General features: G+C 38.7%; 1 protein-coding gene across 18 annotated transcripts in view; it reads right to left on the bottom strand.

Annotated features, from left to right (window-relative positions):
* syne1b (spectrin repeat containing, nuclear envelope 1b) overlaps window positions 1-15,283 on the bottom strand; it is a 105,928-nt gene that overhangs the window by 55,706 nt on the left and 34,939 nt on the right. For 17 of the 18 annotated variants that reach the window (XM_032547532.1, XM_032547541.1, XM_032547535.1 and 14 more), the window contains 25 exons: window positions 14,747-14,926; window positions 14,520-14,670; window positions 14,265-14,423; window positions 13,552-13,734; window positions 13,314-13,415; window positions 12,312-12,515; window positions 11,981-12,188; window positions 11,356-11,468; window positions 11,066-11,271; window positions 10,833-10,982; window positions 10,432-10,723; window positions 10,158-10,330; window positions 9,061-9,370; window positions 8,597-8,761; window positions 8,037-8,393; window positions 7,054-7,190; window positions 6,236-6,413; window positions 5,909-6,091; window positions 5,656-5,799; window positions 4,128-4,283; window positions 3,114-3,278; window positions 2,853-3,025; window positions 948-1,101; window positions 698-841; window positions 41-205 (listed from right to left, as the gene is read on the bottom strand). In XM_032547532.1, the coding sequence (XP_032403423.1) occupies window positions 41-205; window positions 698-841; window positions 948-1,101; window positions 2,853-3,025; window positions 3,114-3,278; window positions 4,128-4,283; window positions 5,656-5,799; window positions 5,909-6,091; window positions 6,236-6,413; window positions 7,054-7,190; window positions 8,037-8,393; window positions 8,597-8,761; window positions 9,061-9,370; window positions 10,158-10,330; window positions 10,432-10,723; window positions 10,833-10,982; window positions 11,066-11,271; window positions 11,356-11,468; window positions 11,981-12,188; window positions 12,312-12,515; window positions 13,314-13,415; window positions 13,552-13,734; window positions 14,265-14,423; window positions 14,520-14,670; window positions 14,747-14,926 (4,552 nt within the window). The remainder of the gene's footprint in view (window positions 1-40; window positions 206-697; window positions 842-947; window positions 1,102-2,852; window positions 3,026-3,113; window positions 3,279-4,127; window positions 4,284-5,655; window positions 5,800-5,908; window positions 6,092-6,235; window positions 6,414-7,053; window positions 7,191-8,036; window positions 8,394-8,596; window positions 8,762-9,060; window positions 9,371-10,157; window positions 10,331-10,431; window positions 10,724-10,832; window positions 10,983-11,065; window positions 11,272-11,355; window positions 11,469-11,980; window positions 12,189-12,311; window positions 12,516-13,313; window positions 13,416-13,551; window positions 13,735-14,264; window positions 14,424-14,519; window positions 14,671-14,746; window positions 14,927-15,283) is intronic. The other variant, XM_032547545.1, reaches the window with a different exon arrangement.

Genomic DNA, 15,283 nt, shown 5'->3' with positions numbered 1-15,283 from the left:
GACGTCAGCAGAAAAGCATCAGTAGCGTTTGGTTTCAAACCTGCAGCTTTTGGAGGGTATCCTCCAACATGTCCACATCTCCCTCCAGCTGGGTGTAGCAGCTGAGCTTCTCTTCTTCTTCCTTCAGCCACTCCTCAAAGGAATGAATGTCCCATTGATACTCCTGGTGAGCTTTCACCAGCTCTTCTGCCTTGCCAACAGCCCTCTGAGGAAAACAACAGTAATTTACCGAATTAATTATCAGATGTTAAATGCTTTTTCTCACTTTTTCTTTTGTATTCCTGTTAATATGGAATACAAATGACTATTTAATAGCAGTATCTTTTTTTCTTTCTACTGTAAAAATGCTATTTATTTAGTTTTGTGTGGGTGTCTCTGCTGTCTAGGGATTTGTTTGTGGGTTAAAATCAGTAAAAATTTTATGGCTATAGGGTTTACCCTCTGTATGATTACTATGTTCTTGAATGAATTTCTCTCGTTTGAGCAAACAAAATGTAAAATTAACAGTCAACCTTGTTAATTAAAAAGAAGAATGACATTTTAACTATTACCAAAGGTCTCGTTTTATAGATTGAAGTTATTTTGTGAATGCATTTTGAAAAAAGTGTAGCAAGCATTGTGAATCACATTGTTGATAGTGAAATATTTCCACAAAAAGCTTAAATAAAAGATAAGATTTTTATATTACTATTATTACCATGGCATTGTCTTTGATGGTGTTGTACCGCTCCAGAAGTTCTTGGAGCTCCAGCTGAGCGACATAGTTTTCAGTGATTCTGGCGCTTTTGGCAGTAATGGTTTCCAGCAGGGTGTTGTGGCTGAGTATGTCCTCATAAAGCAACTGAACAAAAAAGGAAAAATACATGATCAGAGTCCAAATTGTACAAGCTAAATGTTAATAATATTATTTTTAAAGAATTGTCTAAATGACAGACAGAATAAAGCACCTTTGTTTTGCTTAGATTTGCAGTTTTGTCTCTCATCTCTGGGCACTGCTTATCGGTGACATCGAGACTTTCCTCTACGTCCTCGATCCAAGCCAGAAACTGACGGACGTCCTCTTGGTAACTCGTCCACTGAGACAATGAACCTTCCAGTTGACTGTGGATTATAAACATTAAAAATAATGTGAGGCAAAGGTGATTCTAAAATTATTTACAACAGCAAAATTATACTATAAATGGTCTCCATTAGTGGTAAATGTTTTCATATTTTTTGACTACATGATCCTAAACTTTGTTTCTGCCTTGCCTTTAGAGATTTTTCAGGTGAGATATTGTGTGAATAACAAATAAACTAGAACATTTCTGAAGAACTTTAAACGGGGCATGCCAAAGTGTGCCCGTCTGTTGGAACCCAGCGTTCTGATGCTAAAGATTAGAATCAATGCTAAAGTAAGCTACAATGTACTGAATAGCATGTGGAGAGTCACAAGCATGTTGAGTAACATGGACTTATTCCATCCAATACATTTAAAATTAGTGTATAAGCTAAAATTAGGCCACTGACGGCCTAAATCCTGTCAGTGGCATGTGGGGTATCACTAACATGTTGTCATACATTTACTTCCTCCATTCAGTGTGCTAAACTTGGCTAATAAATAAAACTAAAAATTTCTAAAAAGTTTATTTTAGAGAAAAGACAGTGCCTACTAATATTTGTATTAATGTTAATGCACTGCATTTGGATTTTTACTTCTACAAAAGTAAGAATCAAATGTTTACTTCGTGCCACTTGGTTACCAGAAAACGCGCTCATCTCTTAGCAACAGAATAACAGCAAATATTGTTATTGTTCAAAAAACAAAATTTCCTCTGCTCTTTTGAAACACTACTTATGTTATGCTACTTAACAATTCTACAGCTGGTGAATTTTTCAGAAAAGTGAAAACGTTTTTTTCTTTTTGTCATTGGTGTCAAATTGGTTGACATTTAACACAAAAATAGAAAATTTGATTTATACTTCGTGGCAGTTTGTTTTCAGAAAGAAATGCTCATCTCTCAACACCAAATTAATTATTTTTATAAAACATAAGCTCTTTTGAAATACTGCTTATCTGCAGAGACACAAGAAATTTAGAGTTGGTAAATTTTGCAAACGTAAAAATCAGATGTTTACTTCGTGGCACTTGGTTACCAGTAAACGCGCTCATCTCTTAGCAACAGATTAACAACAAATATTGTTATTGTTCAAAAAACAAGATTTCCTCTGCTCTTTTTTTTAATTTATTTTTTTATTATTTTTATTAAGGTTTTGTTGGCTCTAGTGGCCTTTATTTGAAAGTAGTTTGACAGGAAACAGGGTAATCAGAGAGGGGGAAGACATGCGGCAAATGTCGCCAGGCCGGGAATCGAACCTACGACCACCGCTACAAGGACTAAGGCCTCAACGTGGGTCATGCTTTGCCCCTGCGCCACCACAGCACCCCTTCCTCTGCTCTTTTTAAACACCATTTATTTTATGCTACTTAACAATTGTGCAGTTGGTGAATTTTGCAGAAAATTAAAAAAAAAATTTTTATTTGTCATTGGTGGTAAATATATTATAAAACAGACTTTCAACTCAAAGTAAAAATCTGATTAATACTTCGTGGCAGATTGTTACAAAAAACCCCCGCTCATCTCTTAACACCAAATTAATTATTGTTTAGAAAACATTAGCTCTTTTGAAATACTGCTTATCTGCTTAGACACAAGAAATTTAGAGTTGGTACATTTTGCAAAAGTAAAAGTCAGATGTTTACTTTGTGGCACTTGGTTGGCCTTTCAATGCTCCCCAATGCATTGCTATGGCAGGCTCCAATTACCAAATAGTTGTAAAAAATAAAAATAAAAATACCAAAAAGCAAAAACCTTTTGCAAAGAATGGCAGCAGAGAGGAGGGCATCCCATGAGTCTTTCAGCTCCTGTATCTGTTTTTGGATTAGTGGCACGCCTTCAGCGGAGGTGTTTCTCTGCACCGACTCTCCTCTTGTGATCAACATCTTCAGCTGGATCTCCTTCTCCTGGCGAGCCGTCAGCAGAGCCTGAAGCAACAAGCAACCGTTTAAATTCATCACAACACACAATTTCAAATACATCGGGGAATTTGAAATGATTAATAATTTTCTAAACCTCCAGCTTGATCATTCTGCTATCAAGAACATTTTTGTCAGCTGTTGGAGCGCTGTAAGTCTGCAGCATGTGGCTGGTGTCAGCCACCCAGTTCTGCAGCTCCTCCAACCCCTGGGAGAAAAGCTGGTGCTCGGTGACGATCCGATCGATACGAGAAGCCTTCTCCTGCACATCCAGAACCATCAAACCATCACACATCCAAAGAATTACCAGAATAGGTTGTACACATGAGTTCAACAAAAGTTAGGAAATGTAATTTGCATAATCAAAATAATTACATCTGTGTTTGACAGTGAAAATGTTGCACCTTTACAGTTTTAGGGTGTTTTCCCACCTGATAGTTTGGTGGACTCGGTTGGATTGGGACCAAATTGAAACATTTGTTACATTTTCAGATGGCGTGGCTCGTTTTCACATTGCACTATCTGTCAAACAAACCAAGCCAATTGAAAAACCTTGTCTGCCCCCTCACCTGTGGTGGCGCTGCACCAAGAACTCCTGAAGGAAATGACACAAAAACCTCCAAAGAAAACACAAAATCTTCTTCACAAAATCTAAACAAACATGGAGTGGTACCAGGTTTTAGTGGTTTAAGGGTTTCTCTTTTGTCAGTGGTAAACAAAACCACAAGCAATTTTTCCCTGTAGCGCTAGATTCTTATTTTTGTTTTGGCTGTATCTACCCATAATGCACTGCTCTACAGTCAGTATAAACTATAGAACAGTGTATTAAAACTCCACTAGAGTTCACATCAACCAAACCGCGACCGAGGTTTTTAGGCGAACCAGAGTTCGCTTTTTTGGTCTGCATCAGAGTTTGATTGCATAATCTCACCACTTCGAATGAACCTGATTTGATTAAAGTGGACTAAACAGAGCTGGTGTGAATGCACCCTAAAACTTGTAAAAATACACATAACTCAGGTGTCACTCCAGTCTAGTACCTCTGTATCATCTCCAGCTATAACTCTATAAAAGTCCCAGTGCACAGGTGGTCTCACAGGCATTACTTTACCTTAGTAAGGTTGGTTAAAGCTAGGCACTGAGCAGAGAGCTGCGACACACGGTGCACAAAGCCCTTCCCGGCCGAGTGTTCATCCAACAACAGCTGGGCCTTCTCTTTCAGCCTGTTCAGCTGAACTTCGTGAGAAGCTAAGTCTTCAAGCACAGACTGAAAGAGCACAAGCAGGTTATCACAGAGGCATGCAAGCTGACACTCAGATTTATAAGACAAGTAAAGTGAGGCAAAGAGCAGGTTGTTAAGAGATGAGAACATGGCAAAAAGGAAAAGCAAATGAGGAGCTTAGCAAGTGTTAAGAGTCCAGCTCTAAAGAGGAAGTTGTAAACAGGAAATATATTCCTACGGCCTTCTTCAGCAATATTTTATTCATGTAGACACTATTGAGCAGACATATAGTTAGCAAAGAGAAGCAGGACGTGCTGGCAGTTAGCAAAGGTGCATGAAAATGCATTCTAAACAAACGCATCAAGAACTGAACGAGATGCACCAAGAACTGGACGGGTGTTTTTATGTTTGACTGGCTCTGATTGGTGATCGGTCAGTCTGAATCTAAAAATATAATTTATTTCCGTGTGGAAGGTGTTACTGAGGCAAAATGACTCAGTTATACGTTTTGAAGTCAGTGCGGTGTTTATAAATGAAGTCAGATCAAGTGCAGAAGGTATAAAAAACTTTGAAAAAGGTAACTCTTTTCCACTAATGCATTTCAGCTGTTCATTTAACATGCTGGTTCAAAACAGGGAGTCTGACTTTGGCAAAAACCAGGAAGCTCAGCATGTTAAAGCAAGGTTATTGATTTCATTTTTGAAAGAGTCTCAATCTATCTGTCATAATACATGCTGCATCAGCAAATATCAATCTTCCAGAAATCCTATAGTCAAGGGAATGCTTATAAATAATTGTTTACATCAGAAAAGCTACTTAAAAGTTTATGTTTGTGACTGACCAATCTAACACAAAACATTAAATGAGGGTTTTTGCAGCTCAAATATTGAGTTGGACAAATCATGATTGCTTAGTGATGTGCGTTTCAACTGTGCAAAAAGACATTAGTGAGCAATAACCTGCTTTGTAAATAAATAAATGGGACATAATGTAATTCTTCTTAGTTAGGTTTTACTTATAAACCTACCTCTGACTCATAACCTTGGTGATTTTTCAGTATTTTCAGTAATGCATAGAGGGCTCCTTTTTTAAAAATTATTGTACTATAAGCATTTTGCTGTAAAAACAGATAAATACCCAGTTAATACAGACAAGTAGATAAAAAATTATTTTGTTGTTATTTTTAGCTTTTGCCGAGAAATTTGGTTATTGGTGTTGATTTACAAAACATTTGATCGAAAACTGACCACAAGGTTCTCCAACCAGTGCATCTCTACTAAACACTATTTTTATCAGAGCTTTAATGATGAGAGTCCTGCACATGAAATGAATTGTGACGGTCATGCTCCAGCATTTACTGGTTACATGACGGCTTTCAGTCGGTGTTTCAAGTCTGGTTGATTTTGGACTGCGGTACCTGCAGCTTGTGAAGCTCCATCTTCTTTGCAGTCAGATCATGAAGTCGTGTGCTGCTCTCCTGCACAGCCAGCTCTGTTGCATTCAGGCATTCCTGAAGAGGCTCTGCACTTGCCTCAAAATCCTTCATCTGTGAAATGAGGTTCTGGAACAGCAAGAACAGAGTCCTACTGGTAAACTAGGAAACTAAAAGCTTTGGAGAATAATAGCAGAGATGGTTTCCAGTGGTTGAGAAGAGGCATTTAAATGCTTACTTGCAAACTCATCTCTCTGTTATGCAGATTGGATATGATGTTTTTCCAGTCTTCTCTGGCAGTGTTCATTTTACCTCGAACTGCATCGGTTTTGTCTTTAGCTGCGATGCTACAGACAAGCTCTCCATTTACAATCACAGCATTCAGCTTTGACTGACCTTGTTCTTTGTCATTAAGAAACTCCTGGAAGGAAAAGGCCAGATGGAAGGTCATAACTTAAATGCAAAACAGCAGCAGGTCACTAAAAATACGAAAACATGTTAAATATTTAATCTTTACTGTGTAACAGGGTGTCTGTGATTATGAAGTCAGCTTTGTTTATTATACCTGGATCTTCTGGAAACTAGACGAAGCTTCACTGAGGTTTTGAGGAGCATCAAAGCATTTGGCGGTGTTGATCTTGGCGTTAACCAACCATTGTTGAAATTCTCTGAAAGCTGAGCGGAAGCCTTGATCCAGCCCCTTCTCTTTGCTCTGACACTCTCTGGTGGCTTGAAGACTCAAACTGGAAAAAGTCAGTAAGATTTTTTTTTTTAATAGAATACTTTGTAAATACTTAAAATATACATATCTTCTCACTCCATTATCTGTGTTTTTCTTCAGATGTACAGCTTATTGCCTATAAAAACTCTTTAAACACAAAACCATCACCTTAAAAATAACGTTTTCAGATTGATTTGAATTTACTTGACTAAAACAAAAAGGTAATTTATATCTGTTAACTACTTGTTTTTCAAGTCTTTGCCACAGACTCAATTGGATTTTGGTCTGGAATTTGACTAGGACCCTCTAAAACAAATCCGATGCAGCTGTTTGTATTCTGACTGAATAGTTTTTTTCATCTGCTGGCAGGTTTTCTTTTAGGTTTGAAAAGTACTCAGCTTCACCCATCATATTCAGGATGGTATATAAGGTTAAATGAGGTTTCTAATGGCTTAAAAAAAACAACAACCTTCATCTGGAACTGTTTCCATAAAGCTCAGACTTGTGCGATAGCTGATTTAGTTTGTAAGCCTACAGAAAATAATTTCACTGGTTATGAAAATGTGTATCCTGTTAGAGTTAAACTGCTGCGGCTGTTTTTCTTTCTTTTTGTTGTTGAGGGTAACGATTACTCGTTAGCATTACTGGCATTTTTTTCTGACCTGTTATAGTCCTTAATAAGGGCAGACACTCTCTCAGACTGAGTGGCCATTTCCCTGGAGAATCGGCACAGATCATTAAGCTGAGTCTTCAGACGATCAGACATGGCCTCAGCTTTGACCAGTTCGTCCAACGTGTCCTGTACGTAGAACAAATGAGTAGTGAAGACAGACACAAACAGTAAACCTTTAAACACATGCATAATGTAAAGTTCAAGGTTCGTACACTTTTCTCAGGATAAAATTCAAGCACTTTTCAAATATTTTTAAAGTAAGTTTTCAAACTTTCCCAGCAACGCCCTTTGGAGATAAAAGCAATACAAATAAATAAACTAAAAAAAATAGTGTCACATATATATGATAGTATTATATGATACTGTTATAATAATGTCTTATGATAATATTCTACACAATTTTATGTTTTGAAATGTCGCTCTGACACACTCTGGTCTGAGAACAAAACAGTAATTAAACTAATTTCCCCCAATTTCAACAACACTGTTTGTGTATAAAGTACAAGCCAACCTTTATTCCAATTACACAAGTTAATAAGACATCGAGCGATTGCGAATGATAAATATTAATACCATTGTAACAAACCAAACAAGTCATGTTAAGATAAATGACCTTCCTGCTCAATTAAAATACTTAAACATAAAAGAAAAAAACTCTAAAAATGTTCTCATTAAGTTATTCGGCATTCAGCAAATAGAAATAATTTTAACCTAAAACAAGAAATGTTTAGTTATATTTAACTTCAGATGATGAGAAAAAATATGTCTAAGTCTTTTTGTTAGGTGTATGAAATTTAGGCTTTTAATCAAACATTAGATTGCACTTTGTTACAAAACTGTGCAGTTTGAATATCAAGAACTTTCAAGGACTTTCCAAACTTTGAAAAAACCTCAGAGAAATTCAAGCATTTTTAAGGATTTCAAACACCTATATGAGCCCTGAAAGTTATTTTCTCACACACGTAGGCCTACCTTTGCCATTTGCCAGCCTTTAACTGCTTCCTCTCCCTCATTTTTCTTCTCCGCCTGACAAAGTCGAAGTCGGCAACCCTGCAGCTGACGGCTGAAATCCTGGAGGTCCTGCTCCAGCTGCGCTGACAGACTACTGAACTCTTGCTCAGAGCTCGATATCTGTGAGAGCGACGTCTCCAGACTGGCACGTGTCTGTAGAGCCACGCGTTCCCACTGCTCCCATGATGACAGGAGCGCTGCTTCCTCTCGCTCCATCGCCTCGTAGCCCCCTGAACCCGTGTAATCCCTCGCTACTGCCCCATATCTCTGAACACGGTTCAATCTCTCCCTGCCTCTCTGCTTCGAGTCAAGAAGCTCCTGTAAAAAAAAAAAAAAAAAAAATGCAAGTTAAAAATTTAATATAGTTAACAATCCTCTTCACTGCAAACAATGTGGAAACTGATTTCACTGGAGCTACATTCAGATTATTTACATTTAATTTGCTGTGAGCTGAGAGAAAATAATCTCTCACAAGGAAGCCAATTTATTACTATTATTATTCCAGTTTTAACTTTCCTTACCTGTACTTTGGACAGCTTTCTTCTAATATTGATGGAGTCTCCTGACAGGTCAGACCAACGCTGAAGTTCCTCTTTGGCTGAAACGAGCCAGTCATTGAAGTCTCTCACAGCGTCCAGGTACTCCTCATGCTCAGACACGATTTTTTGCAAGGACTGGACTTTTCCCTTTGTGGAACAAACCGAATGTTAATATCACACATCGGATGAGAGAGAGACAATGTCTACGTTATGTCAGGTTCTACTGAGGGTGTTTTAGAAATAACAAAAGATACTGCAAAAAATGTTTAGATTAATTTCTAAACAGTCCAATACTATAACTGTTACCTTCTAGACTTTCTGTTTGAAACGTTAAATGTGACTAAATTTGTCGTCGCTATGAAGACTCTCACGTTTAGTTTCTTCATGTACCTGGCCCCCACTGAACAACTAGAATTTACCATCTGTTTCCCATTGATCTGTATTACCTTGACGACGGCTGATATATCAGCAAAGTGTGTGTGGAGCTCTGCCCTCGATTCTGGCCCAAATGTCTGGTCGCCAGTTTTTTCATGCAGCTCCACTGCTTTCTCACTTAGGTGTGACAAAGCTGCTGCATGAGTGTCCACGTCAGCTTGGACGGCCCTCAATCGCTCCAGTAAGGCGCTCTTCTCTTTGAGGCCTGGTTGCTGAGGTTGAGTCATCCCAACCTCCTGCTCAACTGACTCCATCCACTGCTGCAGCTGGCTCTTATTCTCCTGAAAGGCGCTCCACTGGGCCACGGTCCACTCCAGTCGACTATGAGGAATTATATGTTAATTAGTGACCTGTTAATTTTTTGTTTTTATATTATTTTGTGGGCATTTTAGACAGCAGACCAACACAAAATGGAAGAAAAATTTTCACACCATTTTTGCTGCAGTAAGTCTTTTGGTGAAGGTGTCTTCCAGCTTTGAAAAATAACTCAAGCTTTTAAGACATGCCACATAAATTCACCTTAACTAGGCCAATTTAATGCATAAATATGCTCTTATCAGCCCCAATTCTGTTGTAGCTCTGGTAGTATTTTTAAGGTTATTGTGATGAATCTCAATTTTTTTCTCAAATGTTTTGTAGCCTCTACCATGTTTTTTCTACAGTTGCTGTGTATTTACTTCAATTTATGGTCCAATCAATTCATTAGACGCCAGTCTCCTCTTTAGTCTTGTGTTACACTAATGACAAACCTGAGGCCTTCAGAGAAAAACTGCATATATAGAGAGATTAGGTTGCACTAACAGGAAGCCTCTTAACTTGTTGGGTGACTTCAGAAGACAATTGGTTAAACAAAATTTTATAAGAGGTATCAGAGTAAAGAGGGCTGATTATAAATGCATGCTACACTTCAAATTTTTAATTGTAAAAGCATTCAATAAAATTTTTCCCTACACTTCGCAAATATACAATATTCATTGTGGTCTGTCATAAAATCACAGCCAAACACATTGAAGTTTGTGGTTTTAAAGTAGAAAGGACATTGTGAATTATATTAACCGTCTTCTCTAAAACCTCTCTCAGAGTTATAAAAGGAGGACATGTTTCATACCTGTGGCAACTCATAGCCGTCATTAGCATATTAGCCCATGCATCCTTTAGGTTCTGGAGCTGTGAGGATATGGTCTCCTGCTCTTCAATCCTGCTGTGTTTTAAAACCTGTTCTCCTTTTCCTACGGTCATGTTGAGCTTCACTTCACCCTCACCCTTCATTAGCAGGATATCCTTAAGAAAAAATGGAAAAAACTAACTATGACCCCACTGTGCCACCATTCAAATGATATTAAATATACAAAGTAAGCAGTAAAATAGCTTTGCTTACTGACCTGGATGAGACCTAATCTTTTTTCCAGAGTTTCTTTGTTGCCAACGGTGCTGTTGAGTGAAGCCAGACGCTCCTGTACGCCATTAAGCCACACCCAGGTAGTCTGCAGAGTCTCTTCAAACGCTTGTTGTTCTTGTAAAGTGAGCTGGCAACTGCGCAGCCTCTCCCTCACACACCTCAACAGGGCCTGGTGCTGGGACTGCAGATGAGCCGAGACTCTTGTCTCGCTGCCGTCTCCTCGTCCGCCTTCGTTCAGAGCTTGTCCTTCCTGACAGAGACGCTCAAACGAATCCCTGCGTCACATTTGTAAATTATTGGAGGAAGAGTCATTAGGAACCACAAAAAATGCATTTATTGGAAGGTAGAAATATGAATTTCTTTAGCTATACACAGCTTAAACACCTTTCTTTGAGCACTTCCTGTTGGTATTCCTCCACCTGCTCAATCAAAGCCCTTTCAGAGCCACGCTGTTTGGCCTCCAGTAGATCAGTAGTCATTCGGCTTTCCATGTGTTCCAACCACCACCTGAGTTTCTTGAGGCGACCCTCAAACCTATAAGGGTTTTGACAGGGTCTTGCTTGAAAACAACACATTCACAAGCAGTGCTATACAACTAGCTTACGTCAGTCTGTTACCCTTTCATGAGGGACGCGCTGTCCTCAAGGATCTGCTGGTTCTGTTTGCACTGCTCCACAAAGCTGTCCCAGTCCTGCTGGATTGATGACAGGTGCTGCTGGACTTGCCCAGCGCTGGCTTTGGGAAGATGAAGAAGAAGTTTCTCTCCTTCCTCACAGACTTGCTTGAGTCTTATCTCGCCTTCCTCCACACGATCCATCGCGCCCTAAGACACAAACCGCAATGTTTGTTTATTTTTTCCAAAGTGTATTTTATTTTACATTAGAGGAGTAAAGATGCACTCCATTACCTTAAGTTTTTGCAGCTTACGTTCCACTATTTGAGTGTCTCCTGATCGATCAGAGCATTCTTTCACAATCTCCCTTTGCTCTGAAAGCCAGTGATGAAACTCCTGGACAAGGTCTGAAGATGCAAATACAAATATTTACCTTCTAGACTACACTAGGACAAAAAATACACCACATAGTCATCCTCATGACTTCTCTTTCAGCATGCAAACATCCTGTGACTATATTAGTTAGCATGTAGCCTATCCTGATCCAGGTTAATCTAAATCTGTTTGGAAAGAAAACAGCAATTCCAGCAGTCCACCTTCTATCTAAGATAGAAGAAGATATTTTTTCCATTTCTCAATATTTAAAATTAAATCACAAACCAAAACTCTTTGAATATTTTTGAATATTTTTTTCCTTCAAACTAAATTTAAGCTTCATTCTGTAACGATAAGGAAAAAAAAAAAAGGAAAAAAAAATCCTCCATAAAACATCCACATTATCCCTCTCAGTGAACCTGACACAACTTTGTCCTTTACACTAAGAATCCCATTAGAAATATTTTGCCTCCATCTAGTGGTCGGAGTTTGTACTGTCTTTGGCTTCTTGGACTGTAAGAAATTATAAAGTTGTATGCCTCACCATTGAATTGCTGCTGAAGACAGTTTTGTAGTGAGTTCAGTGTCCTGGCAGAAAGCTGGTTCACAGACTCATAAGTCTTGATGAGGTCGGTGAGAGACGACCCCAAGCCGGCCAGCTCCTCAGACGGATATTTTCTGCACAGGTTGTTGAGGCTCTCCCTGGTCGAATCGATGCTCCCCTGCTGATTTTGAAGCTCTTTCTGAAGGTCCTGCCAGTGATGTTCAGATATGTAGTTTAGGATTTTGGCTTAAAACATCAGTATCTCGGTCTGTCCAGCAGACTATTCTCAGTTTACAGTTTTCTTAATCTTTGACACTTATTTAGGTCGCACCTTTACTCTGCAGATGTCCTCAGGATCCGATCCGGTTGGAGAGGAAACCAAAGAGTCCTCCATGCTTTTTAGCCATGCAGACATCTGTGAGATGTAGTCTTCTAGCTGTTTACGCTGCGATGTGAAGTCAGTGAGGTTTCCTCTGACCTGCTCATGTAGCATCTGAACGGTGCTGATCTTCTTCTGTAGGTCAGTCTCCAACACCTGTGTGTTTGTGTTGTAAACAGGTGTGGGTCTTTAATTGTATTTATTACAAAGAAGTCAGATGATTTGAGTGGTAGGTAGGACTGGCTATTTTCAGCTTTGATCAGGGGTTTAGGAACAGTGGAAGGAAACACAAAAGTTGGCTTTCTGGACTTTGAGCGGTGCTTGTCATTTTGACACTTCACCATTTTGTAGGTTTGGCTTTTTCATATTGAGCTTTTATAGGTATGAAAATTAGTCAGGAAAAAAAATTAATTCAGAGATAAAGATAGTATCACAGCAAAGTTGCTCTGTTTAATTCTTTTAGACTTTTATCTTCGGTTATGAATCAGGCTGGATTTGGAAATGTTCAGCTTTTTAGAAGTCTCATAGAATGACGTTTATGGTTAGTAATGTGAAATGGATTAATCATGCTAATTAGTAATTTGTAATTTGATGCAAAATATCAACTACATAATTGCTTTTGTTTCAACATAATAATATAATCACACTCACACACAAAATGTGACATTGTTTCCTAATAGAAATAATTAATGACTTTCTGTTCACTGCAGAAAAGCTAGAAAGAAATATTTTTCTGTTAGTTATAGTTATTACAGAACATTGATTAAAATTGTTCTGATGTGTTAAAGATTTACAAAAATGGAATTTGGTCACAAAACTGATCAGTGCACATTTACTTCTGTATTTTTTAGATGAGAAAGCATCAAGTATTTGTTGATCAGTGAAAACAAATGAAGTCCTATTTGTACAACAATCAATAAGAATAAAACAGAAATTTTTATTGTCATTAAATACCTGAAATTTAGCTGGAGCGTCTTCACTGTGACAACACTTGGTCAGCTCAGACACTTTGTTTTGGAGAAGTTCAAGTTTCTGCTCCTTCTCTCTAATTTCTCCCTGTTGATAAAAAAAAAACAACTCTTCAGTCTCTTCCAGGTGTATTTGAATAATTGTATGCATAAATAACTGATCCTTATTTAATAGAGCTAAACAAGTAATTCCTTATGTCTTCTAAGACCCCTTAAAAACTTACCTGCAGCCCAGAGAGTCTTGCTGACACCTTCTGACTGTTGCTGAAATTGTTCAGGATCTCATTGAGTTCGATCCCACAACTGCTCGTCCAACTCTCGATGTCCTCGTTCAGGTTGCGCACGTCGCCCCACAGGTCCAAACTGTGATGGAGGCGATCGATGTTGTCCTCTATTTTCTCAGACATCTGGGGAAGAATTAAAAGCCCTCAAGATGGCTGCCCGTTTCTTAGATTGAAGATATTTGGTTTATATCAAGACACAATGACATCTAATGACAGTAGTTTAAATACTCTGTATGAACAACACAGAAAGTTTCCTCTGATTTACCTTATTTATGCTTAAGGAAGTGTGGAAAAAACATACACACAAAATACAACTAAAAGATAAAAGTGATGCTATTTTCTTAATGACTTGCCTCCAAACCCAATCTGCCAGTACCTAAATTATTATTATTTTTTTCCTCCCCTCCAGGGGGTCTTTTGTGGGCTCTAGTGTCCCTTATGTGAAAGTAGGCTGACAGGAAAAGGGGAAAGAGAGGGGAAAAGACATGTGGCAAATATCGTCGGGTCCAGGAGTCGAACCCGCAACGGCTGCGTCGAGGACTCAAGGCCTCCAAACATGGGTTGCGCTATCCCCTACTCCACCACAGCACGCCCCAGTACCTAAAACTTTAACATGTGGTATCGATAATAAAATATCTTAGAGATATACTTACATCCAGCCAGTGATCAACAGTTTTCTCCATATCTTTCTTTATCATATCACTGTCACACTCCGGGATCTTCTTCAGTTCGGTCACAAGATGTTTTCCTTTGACTGAAAACTGGTCCAGCTCTTGCTGCTTACCACCCATCTCTGCCTTCAGTGATTCATGCTATGGAGAAAGCAGACAAAGCAAAATGGTTTAACAGAGAAACAACAAAAAAAAATGTTTCATCACAAGCTACTAAAAACGGTTCTTTAGTCAAACCTTGGTTAGTGATCTCTTGGTTTCCTCATAATTCTTCAGAACAGAGCTTATGTCCACCAGAGGTTCTGCACTCTCAATAATGCCCCTGATGCTGGTTTTCAGGGTTTGATAATCTCTTGTTAGCTCAGCAAGAACATTACACTGCTCTTGTCTGAAAAAGATGACAAGCTTTAGATCACCATCTACAAAAAATGGTTAAAATCATCCAAACGTTTCCTCTGCGTTACCTCTCGGCTATGAGCCTCTTTGTGTCCTCCCATGTCGTTTCCAGCAGACTAATTTCCCTCAAAACCTCCCCGGCCAGCTCTGCGTCTCTCTGGGCCAGCTGGTTGCCCTTGTTCCTCAGCCACTGCTCTTCATGCTGATGTGACTGGAGCTCATCCTCTAGCTGGTTAAAGAACCGAAGTCTGACAGACAAGAGGGACGACATGTTGTTCCTGCGTTTGTTTTCAAGCTCAAACACTAAACCAGCTTATAATAGCAGCAGTTATATACTAGGCATTTACAGTGCTTTGTAAAAACTATTCATATCTCTTGGACTTTTATACATTTTGCCATGAAGTTTGCTACAACCACAAACTTCAATTTATTTTATTGGGATTTTATGTGATTAGCCAAGATAATTTAGTGTATAAGTGTGAAGAGGATGGAAAGTATACAAAAAAATCTGGTAACACTATTTGATGGGGTTATAACTGTTATAAACATGACATAACACCTGTCATGAATATGAATGACATTTTCATAAATGATTATGACTGTTG

The sequence above is a fragment of the Xiphophorus hellerii genome, chromosome 19 (genome assembly GCF_003331165.1).
Source record: "Xiphophorus hellerii strain 12219 chromosome 19, Xiphophorus_hellerii-4.1, whole genome shotgun sequence".
Taxonomy (NCBI): Eukaryota; Metazoa; Chordata; class Actinopteri; order Cyprinodontiformes; family Poeciliidae; genus Xiphophorus; species Xiphophorus hellerii.
Note: the sequence above shows the minus strand (reverse complement) of the source record. Positions and strands in the feature narration are given on the sequence as shown.